An 18,253-nucleotide genomic window follows, 5' to 3' on the forward strand; every position below is an offset into this window, starting at 1 on the left:
CTGTGCTCTGTACTACGTGGCCTGTTATATACTACGTCTCTGTGCTATATACTACGTGGCTGGGCTATATACTACGTGGCTGGGCTATATACTACGTGGCTGGGCTATATACTACGTGGCTGGGCTATATACTACGTGGCTGGGCTATATATTAAGTGTCTGCTATGTACTACGTGGCCGTCTGTTACGTGGGCTGTGCTATATACTATATGTGGCTGCTATATACATGCATGCATACATACATATTCTAGAATACCCGATGCTTTAGAATCGGGCCACCATCTAGTAAGAAATATTAATCTCTGGTATAGTCTACCTCAGAAGCTGGTCAGAATGAGAACTGTTGATAATTTAAAAAAAGGCATAGTTGAAGAAAGAGGGAAGAAAAATTAGATCTCGTAGGTCAAACTGGATCATGAACTGTGGTTGTGTATATACTACTTTCCCATCCCACGGTTGAACTTGATGGACATTTGCCGTTTTTCAACAACTTAAACTACCACTCCTTTAGGAGCTTCAGAATTGAGTCCTAGTTAATTTGTGGTTTTCCCTCTATACATCACCTATCGCACAAACTTGGATCAGTGGTAGTGGACCCCCAGCCGGCTGGCTGCATGTGGCCCCCAATAACAATATCTGCGGCCCGGGGACCGCAGTGCTTAGGCAGGCAGCTGATTTTTGCCGACTGCCGGTCTTTTAAGTCCTCACTTGCACTGCGAGTGAACACTGTGTGTGCATGCATTAAAGGATTACGTCCTCACGCTGGCCAGTGCCAGCATGAGGACATACAGTTAGGTCCATATATATTTGGACCGAGACAACATTTTTCTAATTTTGGTTATAGACATTACCACAGTGAATTTTAAACAAAACAATTCAGATGCAGTTGAAGTTCAGACTTTCAGCTTTCATTTGAGGGTATCCACATTAATGTGCCACTCTGTTTTTAAAGAGACCAAAAGTAATTGGACAATTGACTCCAAGGCTATTTCATGGACAGGTGTGGGCAATCCCTTCGTTATGTCATTTTCAATTAAGCAGATAAAAGGCCTGGAGTTGATTTGAGGTGTGGTGCTTGCATTTAGAAGGTTTTGCTGTGAAGTAAACATGCGGTCAAAGGAGCTCTCCATGCAGGTGAAACAAGCGATCCTTAAGCTGCGAAAACAGAAAAAAACCATCCGAGAAATTGCTACAATATTAGGAGTGGCAAAATCTACACTTTGGTACATCCTGAGAAAGAAAGAAAGCACTGGTGAACTCATCAATGCAAAAAGATCTGGGCGCCTACGGAAGACAACAGTGGTGGATGATCGCAGAATAATCTCCATGGTGAAGAGAAACCCCTTCACAACAGCCAACCAATTGAATAACACTCTCCAGGAGGTAGGCGTATCAATATCCAAATCTACCATAAAGAGAAGACTGCATGAAAGTAAATACAGAGGGTTCACTGCACAGTGCAAGCCACTCATAAGCATCAAGAATAAAAAGGCTAGACTGGTTTTGCTAAAAAACATCTAAAAAAGCCAGCACAGTTCTGGAAGAACATTCTTTGGACAGATGAAACCAAGATCAACCTCTACCAGAATGATGGAAAGAGAAAAGTATGGCGAAGGCGTGGTACAGCTCATGATCCAAAGCATACCACATCATCTGTAAAACAATGTGGAGGCAGTGTGATAGCTTGGGCATGCATGGCTGCCAGTGGCACTGGGTCACTAGTGTTTATTGATGATGTGACACAGGACAGAAGCAGCCGAATGAATTCTGAGGTATTCAGAGCCATACTGTGTGCTCAGATCCAGCCAAATGCAGCCAAACTGATTGGTCCTCGTTTCATACTACAGATGGACAATGACCCAAAACATAAAGCCAAAGCAACCAGGAGTTTATTAAAGCAAAGAAGTGGAATACTCTTGAATGGCCAAGTCAGTCACCTGATCTCAACCCAATTGAGCATGCATTTCACTTGTTAAAGACTAAACTTCAGACAGAAAGGCCCACAAACAAACAGCAACTGAAAACCACCGCAGTGAAGGCCTGGCAGAGCATCAAAAAGGAGGAAACACAGCATCTGGTGATGTCCATGAGTTCAAGACTTCAGGCAGTCATTGCCAACAAAGGGTTTTCAACCAAGTACTAGAAATGAACATTTTATTTAAAATTATTGAATCTGTCCAATTACTTTTGGTCCCTTTAAAAACAGGGTTGCACATGTTAAGGAGCTGAAACTCCTAAACCCTTCATACAATTTTAATGTGGATACCCTCAAATGAAAGCTGAAAGTCTGAACATCAACTGCATCTGAATTATTTTGTTTCAGATTCATTGTGATAATGTCTATAACCAAAATTAGAAAAATGTTGCCTCTGTCCAAATATATATGGACCTAACTGTACTTCATGGGTGGAGTTCCTGGCCCACAAATGCACAGAGCAGCGGCAGCCCCACCATCCCCAGTGATGTCTATGTCCTCCCCAGTGATATCTATGCTTTACAAAGCTTATTATCACAAAGTTGACTGCACACTAGACTGATGCAAACCTGGCTTCCCAATGATAGAATTTTCCAAATTAGCCCTTGGCAGAAAAAAAGGTTTCCCACCCCTGTCCTTAGCTCTTTACTTCACTTCCTATATTCATATATACATCCGTCTGTACTTCAAAATTATTTACAGAATCCACCCTTCTCTTATTGCAGCAAGCTGCTATTGTTTTGAATCATCCTTGTCTTGATTCCTCTATGTAATGTGTTTTTCTCTGAAATCAGCAGCTCATATTTCTGATCAATCACTATGTCAATGCATCTACATTGTGCCAGACACTGCATTGGTTGCCCATCTGCTAAAGAATACAACTTAAATGATCAACCTAACCCACAAAGCTCTCCAGTTTTGCACCTCCCAATATTTCCTCCCTCATTTATATTTACCACCCTAACCTATCTCTCCTTTCTGCCAATGATTTACGACTATCATCCTTCTCAATCTGAACATCCCATTCTTATCTCCAAGACTCTTCTCAAGCTGCACCAGTTCTCTGAACTGTGCTACTCCAGACATTACGGTTCATTTACAATCTTCACAATATTAAATCTGCCCTAACACTCACCTTTGTAGTCATTCTTCTCACATTTATCATTTACTAATCTATCTTTTTGTTTATAGAAACTTGATTCCAGCTCACCCAGTTGCTCTATGCTCATTCACCTGGGGCTCAGACACCCGCCTCGCCCTGGCCTCACATCAAGGATAATAGAAAAATTGGAGTCCAGCTCAACAGGTCATGAGTAAGACTGCTTAGTGCAGTCGAAACGCATTGACTGGGTCATGTCGACCATGCACATTTTTCTTTTGTATGCACTAAAATTTCTTTTGAAAAAGAAAAGGAAAATCCAGTCCTGTTGAGTCGGACTCCAATTTTTTCTATTTACCTTTTAGTTTACCCCTTTTACATTACTTATGCAAAATTGATCTCTTCATTCTGCAGGATTCCCCACATCTCATACATTTGAATATACAAATGCGCTTGATATTTATGCATTTAGAGATACTGAATGGCTCTTGTTGCTTTGTTGACTAACAACAAAACCAATTGCAATAAAGCAGAATCCTAGAAAAATCAAAAAACCTGAAAACAAGGATCCCTAAAATGTAACTTTTAATGAGAACAAGTTAAAAACATATTCAAATTTCATTCGGACACGTTTTAAGGGAATATGGTGTGTACCTACTGAACCCTATAGGGTCACTATACCTAGCTCTGCCTGACAGTGGAGGTAGGCACCCTAAATTTCTGCAGTAGGCGCCCACACTCCTCGACGGCTCACCCTTCATATCCCTAAAGTTCCCTACAATGCAGGAATCCTAGTGAGCCCTATATGTGATCCCCATACCGGGTCCTGCTGACAGTGGAGGTAGACACCCTAAGTTTCTTCTGTAGGTGCCCCCACTCCTCGACTGCTCATTCTAAAGTCCCTATCAATCCCTACAGTGGAGAGACCAAATAAATGTCCCAATACACCCGGCACTCGTATGAAAAAAAAATAATATATATATATATATATTATACCGGTGTATGTGTGTGTGTATATATATATATATATATATATATATATATATATATATATATATATATATATATATATATATATATATATATATATATATATATATATATATATATAGAAAAGTAAAGAATGCAAAAAATATTGATAGCTCATTGTCAATTAATCAGCAATTGTCACAATAAACTAATGAGATTGATACTTATACAACATCCCTTCAAAGAAAATTACCCTGAAAGCAAAAATATCTAAAAAAAAAAAAAAAAAATTCGGGTAGACAGGATGCAATAGTGATATATCATTGTCCAAATGGTATTAACCATATAGGGGTCCCCAGACAATCAAAAATAATCCATAATGAGATTAAAACAGCATTAAAGTGCACAGTGCAAAGACAGTCATCTTTTCAGCAAAAAAGAAAGATAATGTGCACAATACAATACTTAAAATGGCTATGTACTCATCTATTTGCCATAATACATTATCCAGTAATCCCAAAATAAACGATTGAATAGTGCCTGATTTGGGTTTCAGAGTCTGCGACATCCCCAAGCAATGCCCAGCGCGTTTCCCCTCCATGGGAATAACGGGGGTTCATCGTGGTATAATAGCCACACATATAGTGAAAATGCTGCAGAGAAAACCACTCACCATCTCTTTCTTATCATGGCACCATCAGTGAAACACCTGCGACCAGGATGCACGTGGTGTTCCCGGAAATGATGTCGTATGGCATTGTGGAGCGCATCATGCGTTCCAGCTCGAAAAATGATGGAGGTGAGGCGCAAGTGCGCTCCACCAAGAGTTAACACCAGAAATGACATGTTTGGTGCCAAAATGAGGCTTGAAATAACGAAATCGTAGCCATATGGAAAGCACATCAGTGCCTATACAATGCAATTGTCACATCACAGATAAAATTGCACATGATAGTCACTAAATGATAATTACCCACACACTAATGCAGTATTTCTGTGCCCAAATGAGGCTTAGAATGACCAAATAGCGGCAATTTAAAACACATGTGCATACCATCTGATTGCCACAGCAAAAATAAAGCTGCACACGGTGATGAATTAATGGATGATTATAACCACAACATTATGGTGTACTTAAATGTTCTAAAGGTGAGTGAGAACCACAGCAAAAATTAAACATACCAAAAAAGGCCAACAAAAAAGCGAAAAAAGAGCACAAATAATCCGGAAAAAAAAATACAAAAGTCGTCAAATAATATGGCGAACAATAAAACAGTGTAAATATACATGGCAGAAAAAAATTTCCAAGAGATATACACCAGGTGAACTTAAATGAAGCTTTTAAAGGACAACTGCTCATTTAGGCCTAACGGACTCATGGATCTCAAGATATACATCAATCTTGTTTCACATTGTACAATCTTCTTATCCCAGTCTCCTAATCTCACTGAAGGAGGAATAACCTCTCTAACTATAAAGCACAGTGAACCAAGGTCACCCCCATGCTCTGTATTGATATGACGTGCAAGTGGTGTATCTCTGCTGTGCCTGATGTCTCCAATGTGTTCCCCAATGTGGACACGTAGTTCCCGTTTAGTTTTTCCAACATAGTCCTTGGGGCAAGAGCACGTGCAGAGATACACCACTCCCGATGTCCTACAGTTAGCAAACTGTCTCATGAAAACGCTCCTGTCGGTAACCGAGCTCTTGAAGACTTTTGAAACCCCTACATGTCTACAAAAAGAGCAATGCCCACATCTAAAAGTTCCAATAGACCTATTTGCCAACCAATTTCCTTTTTTTTTGGGGGGGGGGGGGGGAAGGACGACGAAATGACTATGGTCTATCCCCTTTTGTACGTGATCAACAGATGTGGAGAAATAAATTCAGACATCAGGGTCGATCTAAGAATCTGCCAATGTCTCTTGAAAATATCAAGTACTCTCTTAGACTGGTCATCAAAAGTGCCGATCAATCGTGTAATTGGTTTAGGATCAGATTTAACTTTAGGTCTTAATAATGAGGTTCTGTTCATATCTAATGCAGCACCATAATCGAAATTTATTAGAACATCAGGGTACCCCATATCTCTAAAGCGATGTTTAAGCTCAGATGATTTAAATTTTAAGATCACTCAAGGAGGAACAATTCCTCCATAATCAAAGGAACTGTCCCTTAGGGATACCCCTTTTCAGCAGAAAAGGATGATGGCTCTCCCACCTCATAAGACTATTTGTAGCCGTGGGTTTCCAATAAATGGTGGTATTGAGAGAGCCATCACTCTGTCTATGGATAGAGACATCAAGAAAAGTTATACTATCACCTCCAATCCTAAGTGAAGGTCAAACCCTCAAGATTGGTTTTAAAGGGAACCTGTCACCCCCCCAGGCGTTTTTAACTAAGAGTCACCTTGTGCAACACTAATGCTGCATTCTGTCAAGGTGGCTATTTTAGTTGGGGTCCCTGCCACGCTGAACTATTCGTTTTTAGAATTTGCATTTCCTACCTGTAGTTTGTCAGGGTATGTCTTCCCCCCCCCCCCCCCCGACACACACGCCTCACAGCCATCACTCAGGGCTTCCATGTGCTGCCGCCACTTCCTTCATTAACATCCCCGATGCCTGCGCTGTCATTTTTTTTTTTTACGGGCATGCGCTGCTTGCCCTGCCCTTCGACTCCTATCGTATGATGGGAACTTACAGTGCAGGCGCCGGGGACGTTAATGAAGGAAGTGGAGGCAGCGCACAGAGGCCCTGAGTGATGGCTGGGAGGCGTTTGTGTCAGGGGGAAAAGACATGTCCCCCTGACAAACTGCAGGTAGGAAAGGCAATTTCTAATAACGAATAGTTCAGCGTTGGCAGGGACCCCAACTAAAAGAACCACCTTGACAGAATGCAGCATTAGTGCTGCACAAGATGGCTCTTTTACTTAAAAAAAGGAGGGGGTGACAGGGGGGAGGGAATGACAGGTTCCCTTTAACGTAATGAAGGAAATCCAAAAAGGATTCAGCATCACCCTTCCAAAGGACGTGTATTTTGTCAATATAACGGCCCCAGAAAATAATTCTGGGGCTCCATACATCATCCCCGTCCCTGAAGACAAATGTGTCCTCCCACCAGCTTAGGAGCAAATTAGCATAAGTGGGAGCACAAGAGCTCCCCATCGCTGTGTCCCTGAGCTGGTGGTAACACTTACCGCTGAAAAGGAAATAATTCCGCTGCAATACAAAATCCAGAAGTTCAAGTACAAACGCATTGTGTGGTCCATAATGAGTCCTTTACAATACGTTTGTTTCCTCTCCTTTATCTCCAAATGAAATTTCTCTACCACACTCTTTAGGGTTTCCTCTCTATTAGTGAACTCTGGATATCTTTTAAATTTCAAAATATTCTCAATGAGATTCTTTGATATGGAGGAAGAGCTTGCCAACGTTTTTTTCTCTTCGTCCAATAAGATCTGCATAAATCCCGGACGACGAAATTGACTCCTCCTCCCACTTCAATAGTAATGTGGGGGAAACACACCTTGGAGTTTGTAAAAGGTGTATCCTTAAACCACGTGGTATAATCTTATGTTTTATATAGTTATCCAATGATTGAACCTCCCACCAGGACTTGATGTTATTTTTATATGCTTCTAGAAGGTCTGAAAAAAAAATATCTTAAAGTAAAGGCCCCTTCACACATAGCGAGATCGCTGCTGAGTCACAAGTTTTGTGACGCAACAGCGATCTCAGTAGCGATCTCGCTATGTGTGACACGTACCAGCGATCAGGCCCCTGCTGTGAGATCGCTGGTCGTGTCGGAATGGCCTGGGCCATTTTTTGATCGTTGAGGTCCCGCTGACATCGCTGAATCGGTCACCTCTCTGCTTTCCGGCTGCCTGCCGCTCACAGCCAGACCAGAGAAGCAGAGCACCGAGGACAGAGCGATAGGTAAGTATGTAGCGTTTGTTTTTTTTTTACTTTAACGATGGTAACCAGGGTAAACATCGGGTAACTAAGCGCGGCCCTGCGCTTAGTAACCCGATGTTTACCCTGGTTACCCGGGGACTTCGGGATCGTTGGTCGCTGGAGAGCGGTCTGTGTGACAGCTCTCCAGCGACCAAACAGCGACGCTGCAGCGATCCGGATCGTTGTCGGTATCGCTGCAGCGTCGCTATGTGTGACGGGGCCTTAAGAGTGGATGAAGAGCAGTTAGTGCCCTCAATGACAGAAAAAACCTCTCTTGCATCATCGAGCCACCTCTTTGTGTCTAATAGTCCTGAGAGGAAACCTGCCATAACAATTAACAACAAAACCAATTGCAATAAAGCAGAATCCTAGAAAAATCAAAAGACCTGAAAATAAGGATCCCTAAAATTTAACTTTTAATGAGAACAAGTTAAAAACAAAAACTATGTTGGATAAACTAAATGGGAACTACGTGTCTGCATTGGGGAACACATTGGAGACCACATTGGAGACATCAGGCACGGCAGAGATACACCACTTGCACATCATATCAATACAGAGCATGGGGGTGACCTTGGTTCACTGTCCTTTATAGTTAGAGAGGTTATTCCTCCTTCAGTGAGATTAGGAGACTGGGATAAGAAGATTGTATAATGTGAAACAAGATTGATGTATATCTTGAGATCCATGAGTCCGTTAGGCCTAAATGAGCAGTTGTCCTTTACGATCTTCATTTAAGTTCACCTGGTGTATATCTCTTGGGAACTTTTTTCTGCCATGTATATTTATACTGTTTTATTGTTCGCCATGTTATTTGACGACTTTGGTATTTTTTTCGGATTGTGTTATTTTCTTTCGTTTTTTGTTGGCCTTTTTTGGTATGTTTAATTTTTGCTGTGATTCTCACTCCCCTTTAGAACATTTATGTACACCATAATGTTGTGGTTATAACCGTGTGCAGCTTTATTTTTGCTGTGGCAATCAGATGATATGCACAGATGTGTTTTTAAAATGCCGCTATTTAGTCATTCTAAGTCTCATTTGGGCACAAAAATACTGCATTAGTGTGTGGGTAATTATCATTTAGTGACTATCATGTGCAATTTTATCTGTGATGTGACAGATGTATTGTATAGACACTGATGTGCATTATATATATATATATATATATATATATATATATATATATATATATATATATATATATATATATATATATATATATATATATATGTACTCGAGTATAAGCTGAGATTTTCAGCCCATTTTTTTAGGCTGAAAGTGCCCCCCTCTGCTTGTACTCGAGTCATTGTCCCAGGGGGTCGGCGGGGGGAGGGTTAGCGGCCGGAGTGGCAGCTGTCACATCATGCTCACCTGCTCCCGGCGCTGTCTTTGCGCGTCCCTGCTTCTCCGATGGTCTCTCCGGCGCCAGCAGCTTGTTCCTGTGTTTAGCGGTCACATGGTATCGTTCATTAAAGTAATTAATATGGACGCGACTCCACTCACATAGGGGTGGAGCACATACTTTGAGTGGTACCAGTGACCGCTGAACAAAGAAACAAGCTGCCGGCGCCGGAGAGACCATCAGAGAAGCAGGGACGTAATCGTGCCAGGAGGGTGAGCCATGCGATATTCACCTGTCCCCGTTCCACCGCCATGCTGTGTCTTCCGCGTTCTCTGGCTGTGATGCTCAGGTCAGAGGGCGCGATTACGTGTTTAATGCACGCCCTCTGCCTGAACAGTCACTGCAGAGACCCGGAAGACACAGCGACGCGCGGTGGTGGAACGGAGACAGGTGAATATCGCAAGTGCCGGTGTCCCCGCCTGCTCAGGATAAGAGGTAAGTATGTCTTTTTTTTTTTTATCGCAGCATATGGGGCATATTATTCTATGGAGCATCTTACAGAGCTGCATAAATGCATTTGCGCCTCCCCTCTTCATCATTTCGGGTTAAGTTTTCGAGCTGTAATGCATTATGCGCTCCACATTGCCATATGACATCATTTCCGGGAACACCACGTGTGTGCCGCGTGCATCCTGGCCGCAGGTGTTTCATTGATGGTGCCACGATAAGAAGGAGACGGTGAGTGGTTTTCTCCGCAGCATTTTTCACTATATGTGTGGCTATCATACCCCGATGAACCCCCGTTAGTCCTATGGTGGGGAAACGCGTTGGAAATTGCTTGGGGATGTCGCAGACTCTGAAACCCAAATCAAGCACTATTCAATCCTTTATTTTGGGATTCTTGGATAATAGGAATATTACGGCAAATAGATGAGTACATAGCTATTTTAAGTATTGTATTGTGCACATTATCTCTTTTTTGCTGAAAAGATGACGGTCTTTGCACTGTGCACTTTAATGCTGTTTTAATCTCATTATGGATTATTTTGATTTTGTCTGGGGACCCCTATATGGTTAATACCGTTTGGACAATGATGTATCATTATTGTATCCTGTATATCCGTATTTTTTTAGATATTTTTTTCTTTCAGGGTAATTTTCTTTGAAGGGATGTTGTATAAGTATCAATCTTATTAGTTTGTGACGACAATTGCTGACTAATTGACTTTGAGCTATCAATATTTTTGCATTCTTTACTTCTCTATTTTTTGTTTTTGTTTCATATGGGTGCCGGGTGTATTGGGACATTTATTTGGTCTCTCCACTGTAGGGATTGATAGGGACTTTAGGGTGAGCTGTTGATGAGTGGGGGCACCTACCGCAAAAATTTAGGGTGCCTACCTCCACTGTCAGGCAGGTATAGGGATCACATATAGGGCTCACTAGGATTCCTGCATTGTAGGGAACTTTAGAGATATCAATGGTGAGCCGTCGAGGAGTGTGGGCGCCTACTGCAGAAATTTAGGGTGCCTACCTCCACTGTCAGGCAGGACCCGGAATAGGGATCACATATAGGGCTCACTAGGATTCCTGCATTGTAGGGAACTTTAGAGATATCAAGGGTGAGCCGTCGAGGAGTGTGGGCGCCTACTGCAGAAATTTAGGGTGCCTACCTCCACTGTCAGTTAGGGCTAAGTATAGTGACCCTATAGGGTTCAGTAGGTACACACCATATTCCCTTAATGTGTCTGAATGAAATTTGAATATGTTTTTAACTTGTCATTAAAAGTAACATTTTAGGGATCCTTGTTTTCAGGTTTTTTGCTTTGTGTACTACTCTATATTTTTTATTTTTTTGTAATAAACGTAGGTGGACCATTTGGAAAACCTGCATCGTCAATCTTGGTCCCATCTTTTTCATCATAGATTGTAAGTGCTGCCTCACGGGGTCCTTGCTCCCCTTGTGGTAATTGTCAAGTAGTTTATTTTATAATATCGGATATAGATAGGTAGACAGGGCTAAATAATGCTCTTATTGCTCTTATTGTTGTTGGTTTGATTTTATTTCCTACATTAATGGGCTGATTTTTGTTTTATTAAAACCCTGCATAAGGTTAAAGTGAGTTCCCCACATACTATACCTTCTTTATTTGTTAGCCATGTTAATGTTTCCTTGTCTGTATTTATTATGACTTTCATTTTGTGTCCGCTGCGTTTTTATGTTTTTTCTTTGAATGGCCTCACAATCAACACTTGGATGCATTCACAAGGCGCTCTCTACAAGCTGGGATGTGCCAGCCATCATTAATATGCTCTCCATGAAACCATACGTTTTTAATGAAGTTTTATAATTTAGCATAGCGTTTTTCACACTATTGTTGTTCCCAGTTTAATTATTCATAAATAAGTAAATGCTAATAACCCAAAAGCTATAATGATTCCTTTATAGCTATTGGAGCTTGTTATGTGATGAAGTAATTTTCTCTTCTTTTTCTTTACCTGCTCGTTTTGTTCTTAAGTAACCTCATTGTGTTTTCCTTTAGAATACTTAATGAAGCTGACTATGGAAGATCTAATCGAGTTCCTACAGGAGAGCCTCGCTAAGAATTTCGGTTATGAAGATGACTATGTGATTGAACAACTGCAACTCTCAATGACTGAGTTAAGGCGTGCAAAGCTTGACCTTCCTCCTCCAGGTAGGAAACTTTGCAAGTCTTTGTGATCTAGGTCTATAGTGAAAGTAGAGATTCCCTCACCTTTGAATTTTGAAAAACATGGTTTTTCTGTAGATATTTTTTTTTTTTAATTTAAAGGGGTTCTGTGGTATATTTATAAACTTGATAGGGGGAAGCCAGCCTAGAGAAAGGGGGGAAAAAAGACAAACTCACCCCTGCTCCCGGCGCCATTCTCATAGTCTCAGAAGGGCTGTAATCTATGAAGTCCCAAGTACCAGTCGCCTCGGTGGCATCTGTAGTCGGATCACTAGTTGTCATGATTTCATTGCTTCTTTGTAGGAAGCCAATTCCAGGGGTGGGTGTACCAGTGAACCACTTTTAAGCCGCATAATGCTTATTCCTACTTTATGGAATAAGCTTTATTTCTACTATTATGGCTAATGCAAAGATGTAAAGCTTATCTTTAAGATATCTAACAGTATTACATAATCTTTTAAATGCTAAAAAAGGAATAGGCCCTGGATATTTTGCACTTCCACACTTAAAGGACTGGTCCCAAAGAGAACCCAGGGAAATTAGGAAATGCTTTACCGTTCTGGTGTGGCCAGACAGCTTCCACTCAAGCAGTTCTGGCCGCAGTTTGCTCCAAAGATAAACTGTATCCAGCAAAAGGCATAGCATTTGTTCCATTTATTATCTCTTTTCTTGCATCCTCTCCTGACTTTGGTTCAGAAAACTGCATCAAGAACTGATTTTGTGATTCTAGCCTTATTGACCAAGCGGCTCTTCACGCAGCTGCTCTAGAGAACTGGCTGCTGTTGAGGATGATAAAATAAAATTAATATTTCAAGCTTTCACTCAATGAGCCCATGGTGATGGCGTGATATGCCTCCACTGTAACCAAGTATAACTAGGGTTTACCTTCACATACAGAAATGTTTAGTGATGTGCTTTATTTTTGAATCCTGAAAGCTTTTGAAAGTGGATGGTTTAGCAGGAAAAAAGTTCTGCAGAACATACCGCTAGATAGCTTTTTACAATTATCTACCGGGGGAGCAGGCAATTGGACAGGCTAAAATCCAACAAGGCCGATTCTTTGTGACCCAGAATGGGAACAGTGATGCATCGCCAATCTGACAATTATCTAGCATGTATGACCAGCTTGTGGTGCCTTTTTCAGTGACGATAATTTAGGCATTTCCAAGATATTTTTACTGTACAAAAACTAACCATTGCTCTAATGTTCAGAGTTATCAAAGTCTTCAGCTCTGTTAAATATGAAGTTATTTCTTTTTACGAACGGCACTGATGAATGCAATTGTTCAAATCTCTACGCTGTGAACCTCCATTTTGTAGCATTTCTCATGAAAAATTTTGTCAAACTTCCTTAGCATTTGTGATATGACAATTGCATTACAGGAACAACCTCCGTACTTCATTCTGTAGTCTATCGGCCCAGTTTATTATTGTATTTATTATTGTATTGCTGCCTGTTTTTAGTGTAGGTTTTAGTGTATTGCTCTTTATTTTTTTTTCTTCACTAAATGTATCTTTCCACGTGCGCACTTTTTAATGTCTGTTTTATTTTTAGTTTCCAGATGTTTTTGCTTAACTTATAATTTGTAACTTTAAAAAAAGGCGCAAAATGTGGGGCAAATCTTCTCCAGTCCTCCCCACTGGAGTGATTTTGTTATGTTCGCCTGAATTTTTGAACCATTTTTTGACACTTTGAAAAAGATGCAACAAGATGGTAAGCCAAACCACCTACCTAGACTCCTCAGTTTCGCTGAAATCTGACTCCACAACTCCGACTTCACAGCACTGCCCCACTATTGAGCATGTACATAAAGTGTAGCACAGAATTGTCTCCACTAAAAGCTTAGATCAGGAATAGAACAGACATTTGTGAGCAAATACTAAAAGATAGAGAAAAACGACTTAAAAAAACCCCTGCAATTAATGTAGACTCTCTGCCGCTACATAGTTTGCAAAGCTAGATATGCCACTATCATTAAAAAACATTTAAGCAGTTAAAGGGAATCTGTTAACCCCTGAGGCACTCATAAGCTATTACTATGGGCATACAGGTGATAGAGTTGTTAAAATAGTCCTACCTATAAGCCTCATAGCTGCAATCCTGTTGGTGAGAAATAGACTTTTAGTCTTGTTAATTAGTTCTGCCTGGCTCCGGGGCGTACGGTGCCTGGAAGAAAACTCTGCCTCTGGTGTTAATTTGCGTACCACCCCCTCCCATGCACATCGCAGTGCCATGTGACGTGTCTCACTGCCACTCTCCTTTGGGTGTAATTGACACCTAGAGGAAATCCGAGCTACGGCTGCTCTCACAATCTCTAGATATCTGTTGTGTCTGAAAGGAAGAGTCATTGAAGCAGCCGCTGATTTAGCCCAGGTAAATTTTTACGTGAGCTCCGAGAGAGCCAGTGCTGACACCGCTGGAATGACGCTGGCATAATTATTATTGTTATTATTATTGTTTAGTGTGCCATGTATTACTTGGCGCTTTATATGTGAAGGGAGTAGACCTAAAAAAATAACTACAATAATCTTGAACATTACAAGTTACCGACTGCTACAGTAGGAGAGAGGACCCTGCATGCGAAGGCTCACAGCCTACAAGAGATGGGTGAGGATTAGTGATGAGCGATCGTGCTCGGATAAGATGTTATCGGAGTATCTCGGGCGTGCTCGGATAATATTTTCGAGTCCTTGCAGCTGCATGTTTTGCGGCTGTTGGACAATCCCCGCATGTGTTGCAGCTGTCTAACAGCCGCAAATCATGCAGCCGCGGGGACGTGAATATATTATCCGAGCATGCCTGAGATACTTGGATAAACCCGACCATGCTCAAATAAAATGTTATCAGAGCACGTTCGCTCATAACTAGTGAGGATATTAGAGGTAAGTATAGGTGTTACTACGGTTCTTCATCCTCCTCCAGTAAAAGAATGAGTAGAGGTTGTCTCAATAGTGGACAACCCTTTTAAGTTTATTTTTAATCATACAGAACGTGTGTCATTATCAGCTAGTGATGAGCGAATATACTCGCTACTCGAGATTTCCCGAGCGAGCACGCTCGGGTGATCTCTGAGTATTTGGATGTGCTTGGAGATTTAGTTTCTGTCTCCGTAGCTGCATGATTTGTGGCTGCTAGACAGCCTGAATACATGTGGGGATTTCCTAACAAACAAAGAAACTATAGGAGAGAAGAAGTGCACATAGTGGCTTATCCAACAATTTCAGAATCTGTTATTCAGAAAACTGCTCACCTGGTGCCCCTTTGATAGGGCATGTAAACGTCAGCTGTCGCAGATCCACAGGTCAAAGAATGACCATATCAGGAACCATACAAAGGATTTTTGTGGATATTGTCTGCACTGCTGAACAAATGGAAATCCGGACGTATTGATGAAAAGGAATGGTGGTTTTATTCAACGCGTTTCGAAGTCTATATATGACTTCTTCCTCGGGAAACACCACACACATATCATATATAGTCATATATAGACTTCGAAACGTGTTGAATAAAACCACCATTCCTTTTCATCAATACGTCTGGATTTCCTAACAAACAGGCAATCCCCACATGTACTCAGGCTAGGAAGCAGCCGCAAATCATGCAGCTACGGAGACGGAAGCAAAATCTTCGAGCACACCCAAATATTCGGAGATCACCCGAGTGTGCTCCGGAAATCTCGAGTAACGAGTATACTTGCTCATCACTATTATAAACTTCACTTTTGAAGGTTTGTACTTTCTGGCGGGTTTTCATCACAATTGTTTATTTTGCTCATTTTATGAATGAATAATGCAAAGTTTGTGGATATTTTGTAGAAATGGCCTCTCGAGGTACTGTTTGTTTTATTTAATTTTATGGTTATTGCATTTTTTTATTTTTTTGTTTGCATTTGATTTTGTCTACTCTCTGTTAATACATCCATATGAAGGTCACTGATTACTTTTAGAGCTGAGAAATTGAGATAATTAGATATTATACATGGTTTCTAACCTGTTCCTGAACTCGGGAGTGCCAGAAATGCGCCTGTCCCAAGGTTAGAAAATGTTCTCCAAAATAAACAAAAGTGAAACACAAGATGGTTAATAATGTTATGTGATGGGTGACAGCGGTTATGTGCCATACTTGCTAGCATCAGGGCTCTGTGATGACCATAGTAAATTACTGATTGTTATAAAACTGCTAGCACATAAGCACTGCAGCCACAGAACAATGGGGGACATGATATGCAACAAAAAAGGTTCAGGCACTCAATTTGCACTTCAAGTGTATCTTTTCTGAAAGACAGTCTAATAGGAAGATGAAACGTATTTATGGACTTGAAGAGACATACGGTATTCTCTTTTTTTAATGGGTCATTTTATGCTTTCCATTAACCTTAACTTTTAGCTGTTCATCAATAGAAGAATGGGTCTGTTTTCGCAGTCCCCTTTTTAGTTTGCTGATTTAGATCATATACATTTACATTAGTGTAAGTGCCACATAGATGCACCAATAGTGGCTGCTAATCGAGCACTTTGCTCATTCGTTTGAATTAAACCTATATTTTTGTCTGAAACACGTAGGAAATTATTTAAAACACCACTCCAGTGTTTTGGTTTTTTTCCCTCAACGCTGCAGTGGTGCTTCGTAGGAAATTATTTAAAACACCACTCCAGTGTTTTGGTTTTTTTCCCTCAACGCTGCAGTGGTGCTTTTGCCCCTGGTCCAATACTCACCTTCTGGCATATTTAGCTTTTTATTTTTCTTTGGCGCTGCTTCGGTCCCTCAGTACTACTTTGTGACCGCAACTTCTGAATGGCTATAAGGTAGAAGTTACTTCACAAGCTCTCAATGCAGTCTGAGAGCCAGAACGGTGCTCTCATAGGCTTGCATTGAATAGTAACCTCTGGCTCACTCCTTGGAACACTGGAGCCGATGTGGCAGGTCCATTAACCTTTGGAGTCCGACATGTGCTGCAGTGATAAAAGGTGAAGACTAGTGATGAGCGAGTATACTCGTTGCTTGGGTTTTCCCGAGGAGACTCGGGTGATCTCCGAGTATTTGTTATTGCTCGGAGATATAGTTTTTATTGCCTCATTTGCATGATTTACGGCTTCCAGATACGCTGAATACATGTAAGGAATGCCTGTTAGGGAATTCCCACATATATTCAGGGTATCTGGAAGCCGTAAATCATGCAACTGAGGCGATGAAAACTTTATGTCCGAGCAATAACAAATACTCAGAGATCACCCGAGCGTGCTCGGAAAAACCCAAGCAACGAGTACACACGCTCATCACTAGTGAAGACTGCTGTAGGTGAGTATAAAAGTAGGGTTAGGGACCTTAGATTACAAAATAACCCTGGAGTGGCGCTTTAATTAGTCCTTGGCTTGTACCTGGAAAGTATTTATTTTTTTTATTCTGCTGCAATAAAGATTGGGTATACATTTTCAATCCTAACTATGACTGAAAAATCTTCAGTCTAAACCATTCCTGGGCAAAGTGCCCTCTGGCTGTCCCAATCTGGCACATGGACAGAGACAGCTGAGGGGCTGGAAAACGGTGGCCGACGGACCGCACCATGCCCTTTCATGCCCGCACCGTGCCCTCCCATGCTCTCCTGCTTGCTGTCTCCATCTGCACTGACCAGTGGTGGAGGAGGGGCCTCTGTCCACTTCCTCAACGAATCTGCATGTGAAACAGCTGATGTGATGACATCATTTCATTACATCAGTTATGTACTGTGAAGAGTCAGCACATCGAAGACTCCAAAACGGGAGCAGAAGCATAGCGCCTGGGGAACGGGACCTAGGTGAGTATGTGGTGGTCATATTTTTTTTTTTCCATGTGCATGACATGTATGGCTGGGCATGGGGAGGCTATGAGGGCCTCATCCTGGACATCGGGAGGCTATGAGGGCCTCATCCTGGACATCGGGAGGCTATGAGGGCCTCATCCTAGACATGGGGAGGCTATGAGGGCCTCATCCTAGACATGGGGAGGCTGTGGGGGGCCTCACACTGGACATGGGGAGGCTGTGGGGGCCTCACCCTGGGCATGTGGGGGGCTCATCCTGGGCATGGGGAGGCTGTGGGGGCCTAATCCTGGGCATGGGGAGGCTGTGGGGGCCCAATCCTGGACATGGGGAGGCTGTGGGGGCCTCACACTGGACATGGGGAGGCTGTGGTGCCTCATCTTGGGCATGGCGCGGCTGTGGGG

The 18,253-nt window shown here is 41.8% G+C and overlaps 1 protein-coding gene across 6 annotated transcripts in view; it reads left to right on the forward strand.

The window, feature by feature from the left end:
- The window catches only part of USP6NL (USP6 N-terminal like), a 249,289-nt gene that overhangs the window by 219,462 nt on the left and 11,574 nt on the right, over positions 1-18,253 (forward strand). For all 6 annotated transcript variants that reach the window (XM_069765232.1, XM_069765235.1, XM_069765234.1 and 3 more), the window contains one exon: positions 11,884-12,036. In XM_069765232.1, coding sequence (XP_069621333.1) covers positions 11,884-12,036 — 153 coding nt within the window. The remainder of the gene's footprint in view (positions 1-11,883; positions 12,037-18,253) is intronic.

The sequence above is a fragment of the Ranitomeya imitator genome, chromosome 4 (assembly GCF_032444005.1).
Source record: "Ranitomeya imitator isolate aRanImi1 chromosome 4, aRanImi1.pri, whole genome shotgun sequence".
Lineage (NCBI taxonomy): Eukaryota > Metazoa > Chordata > Amphibia > Anura > Dendrobatidae > Ranitomeya > Ranitomeya imitator.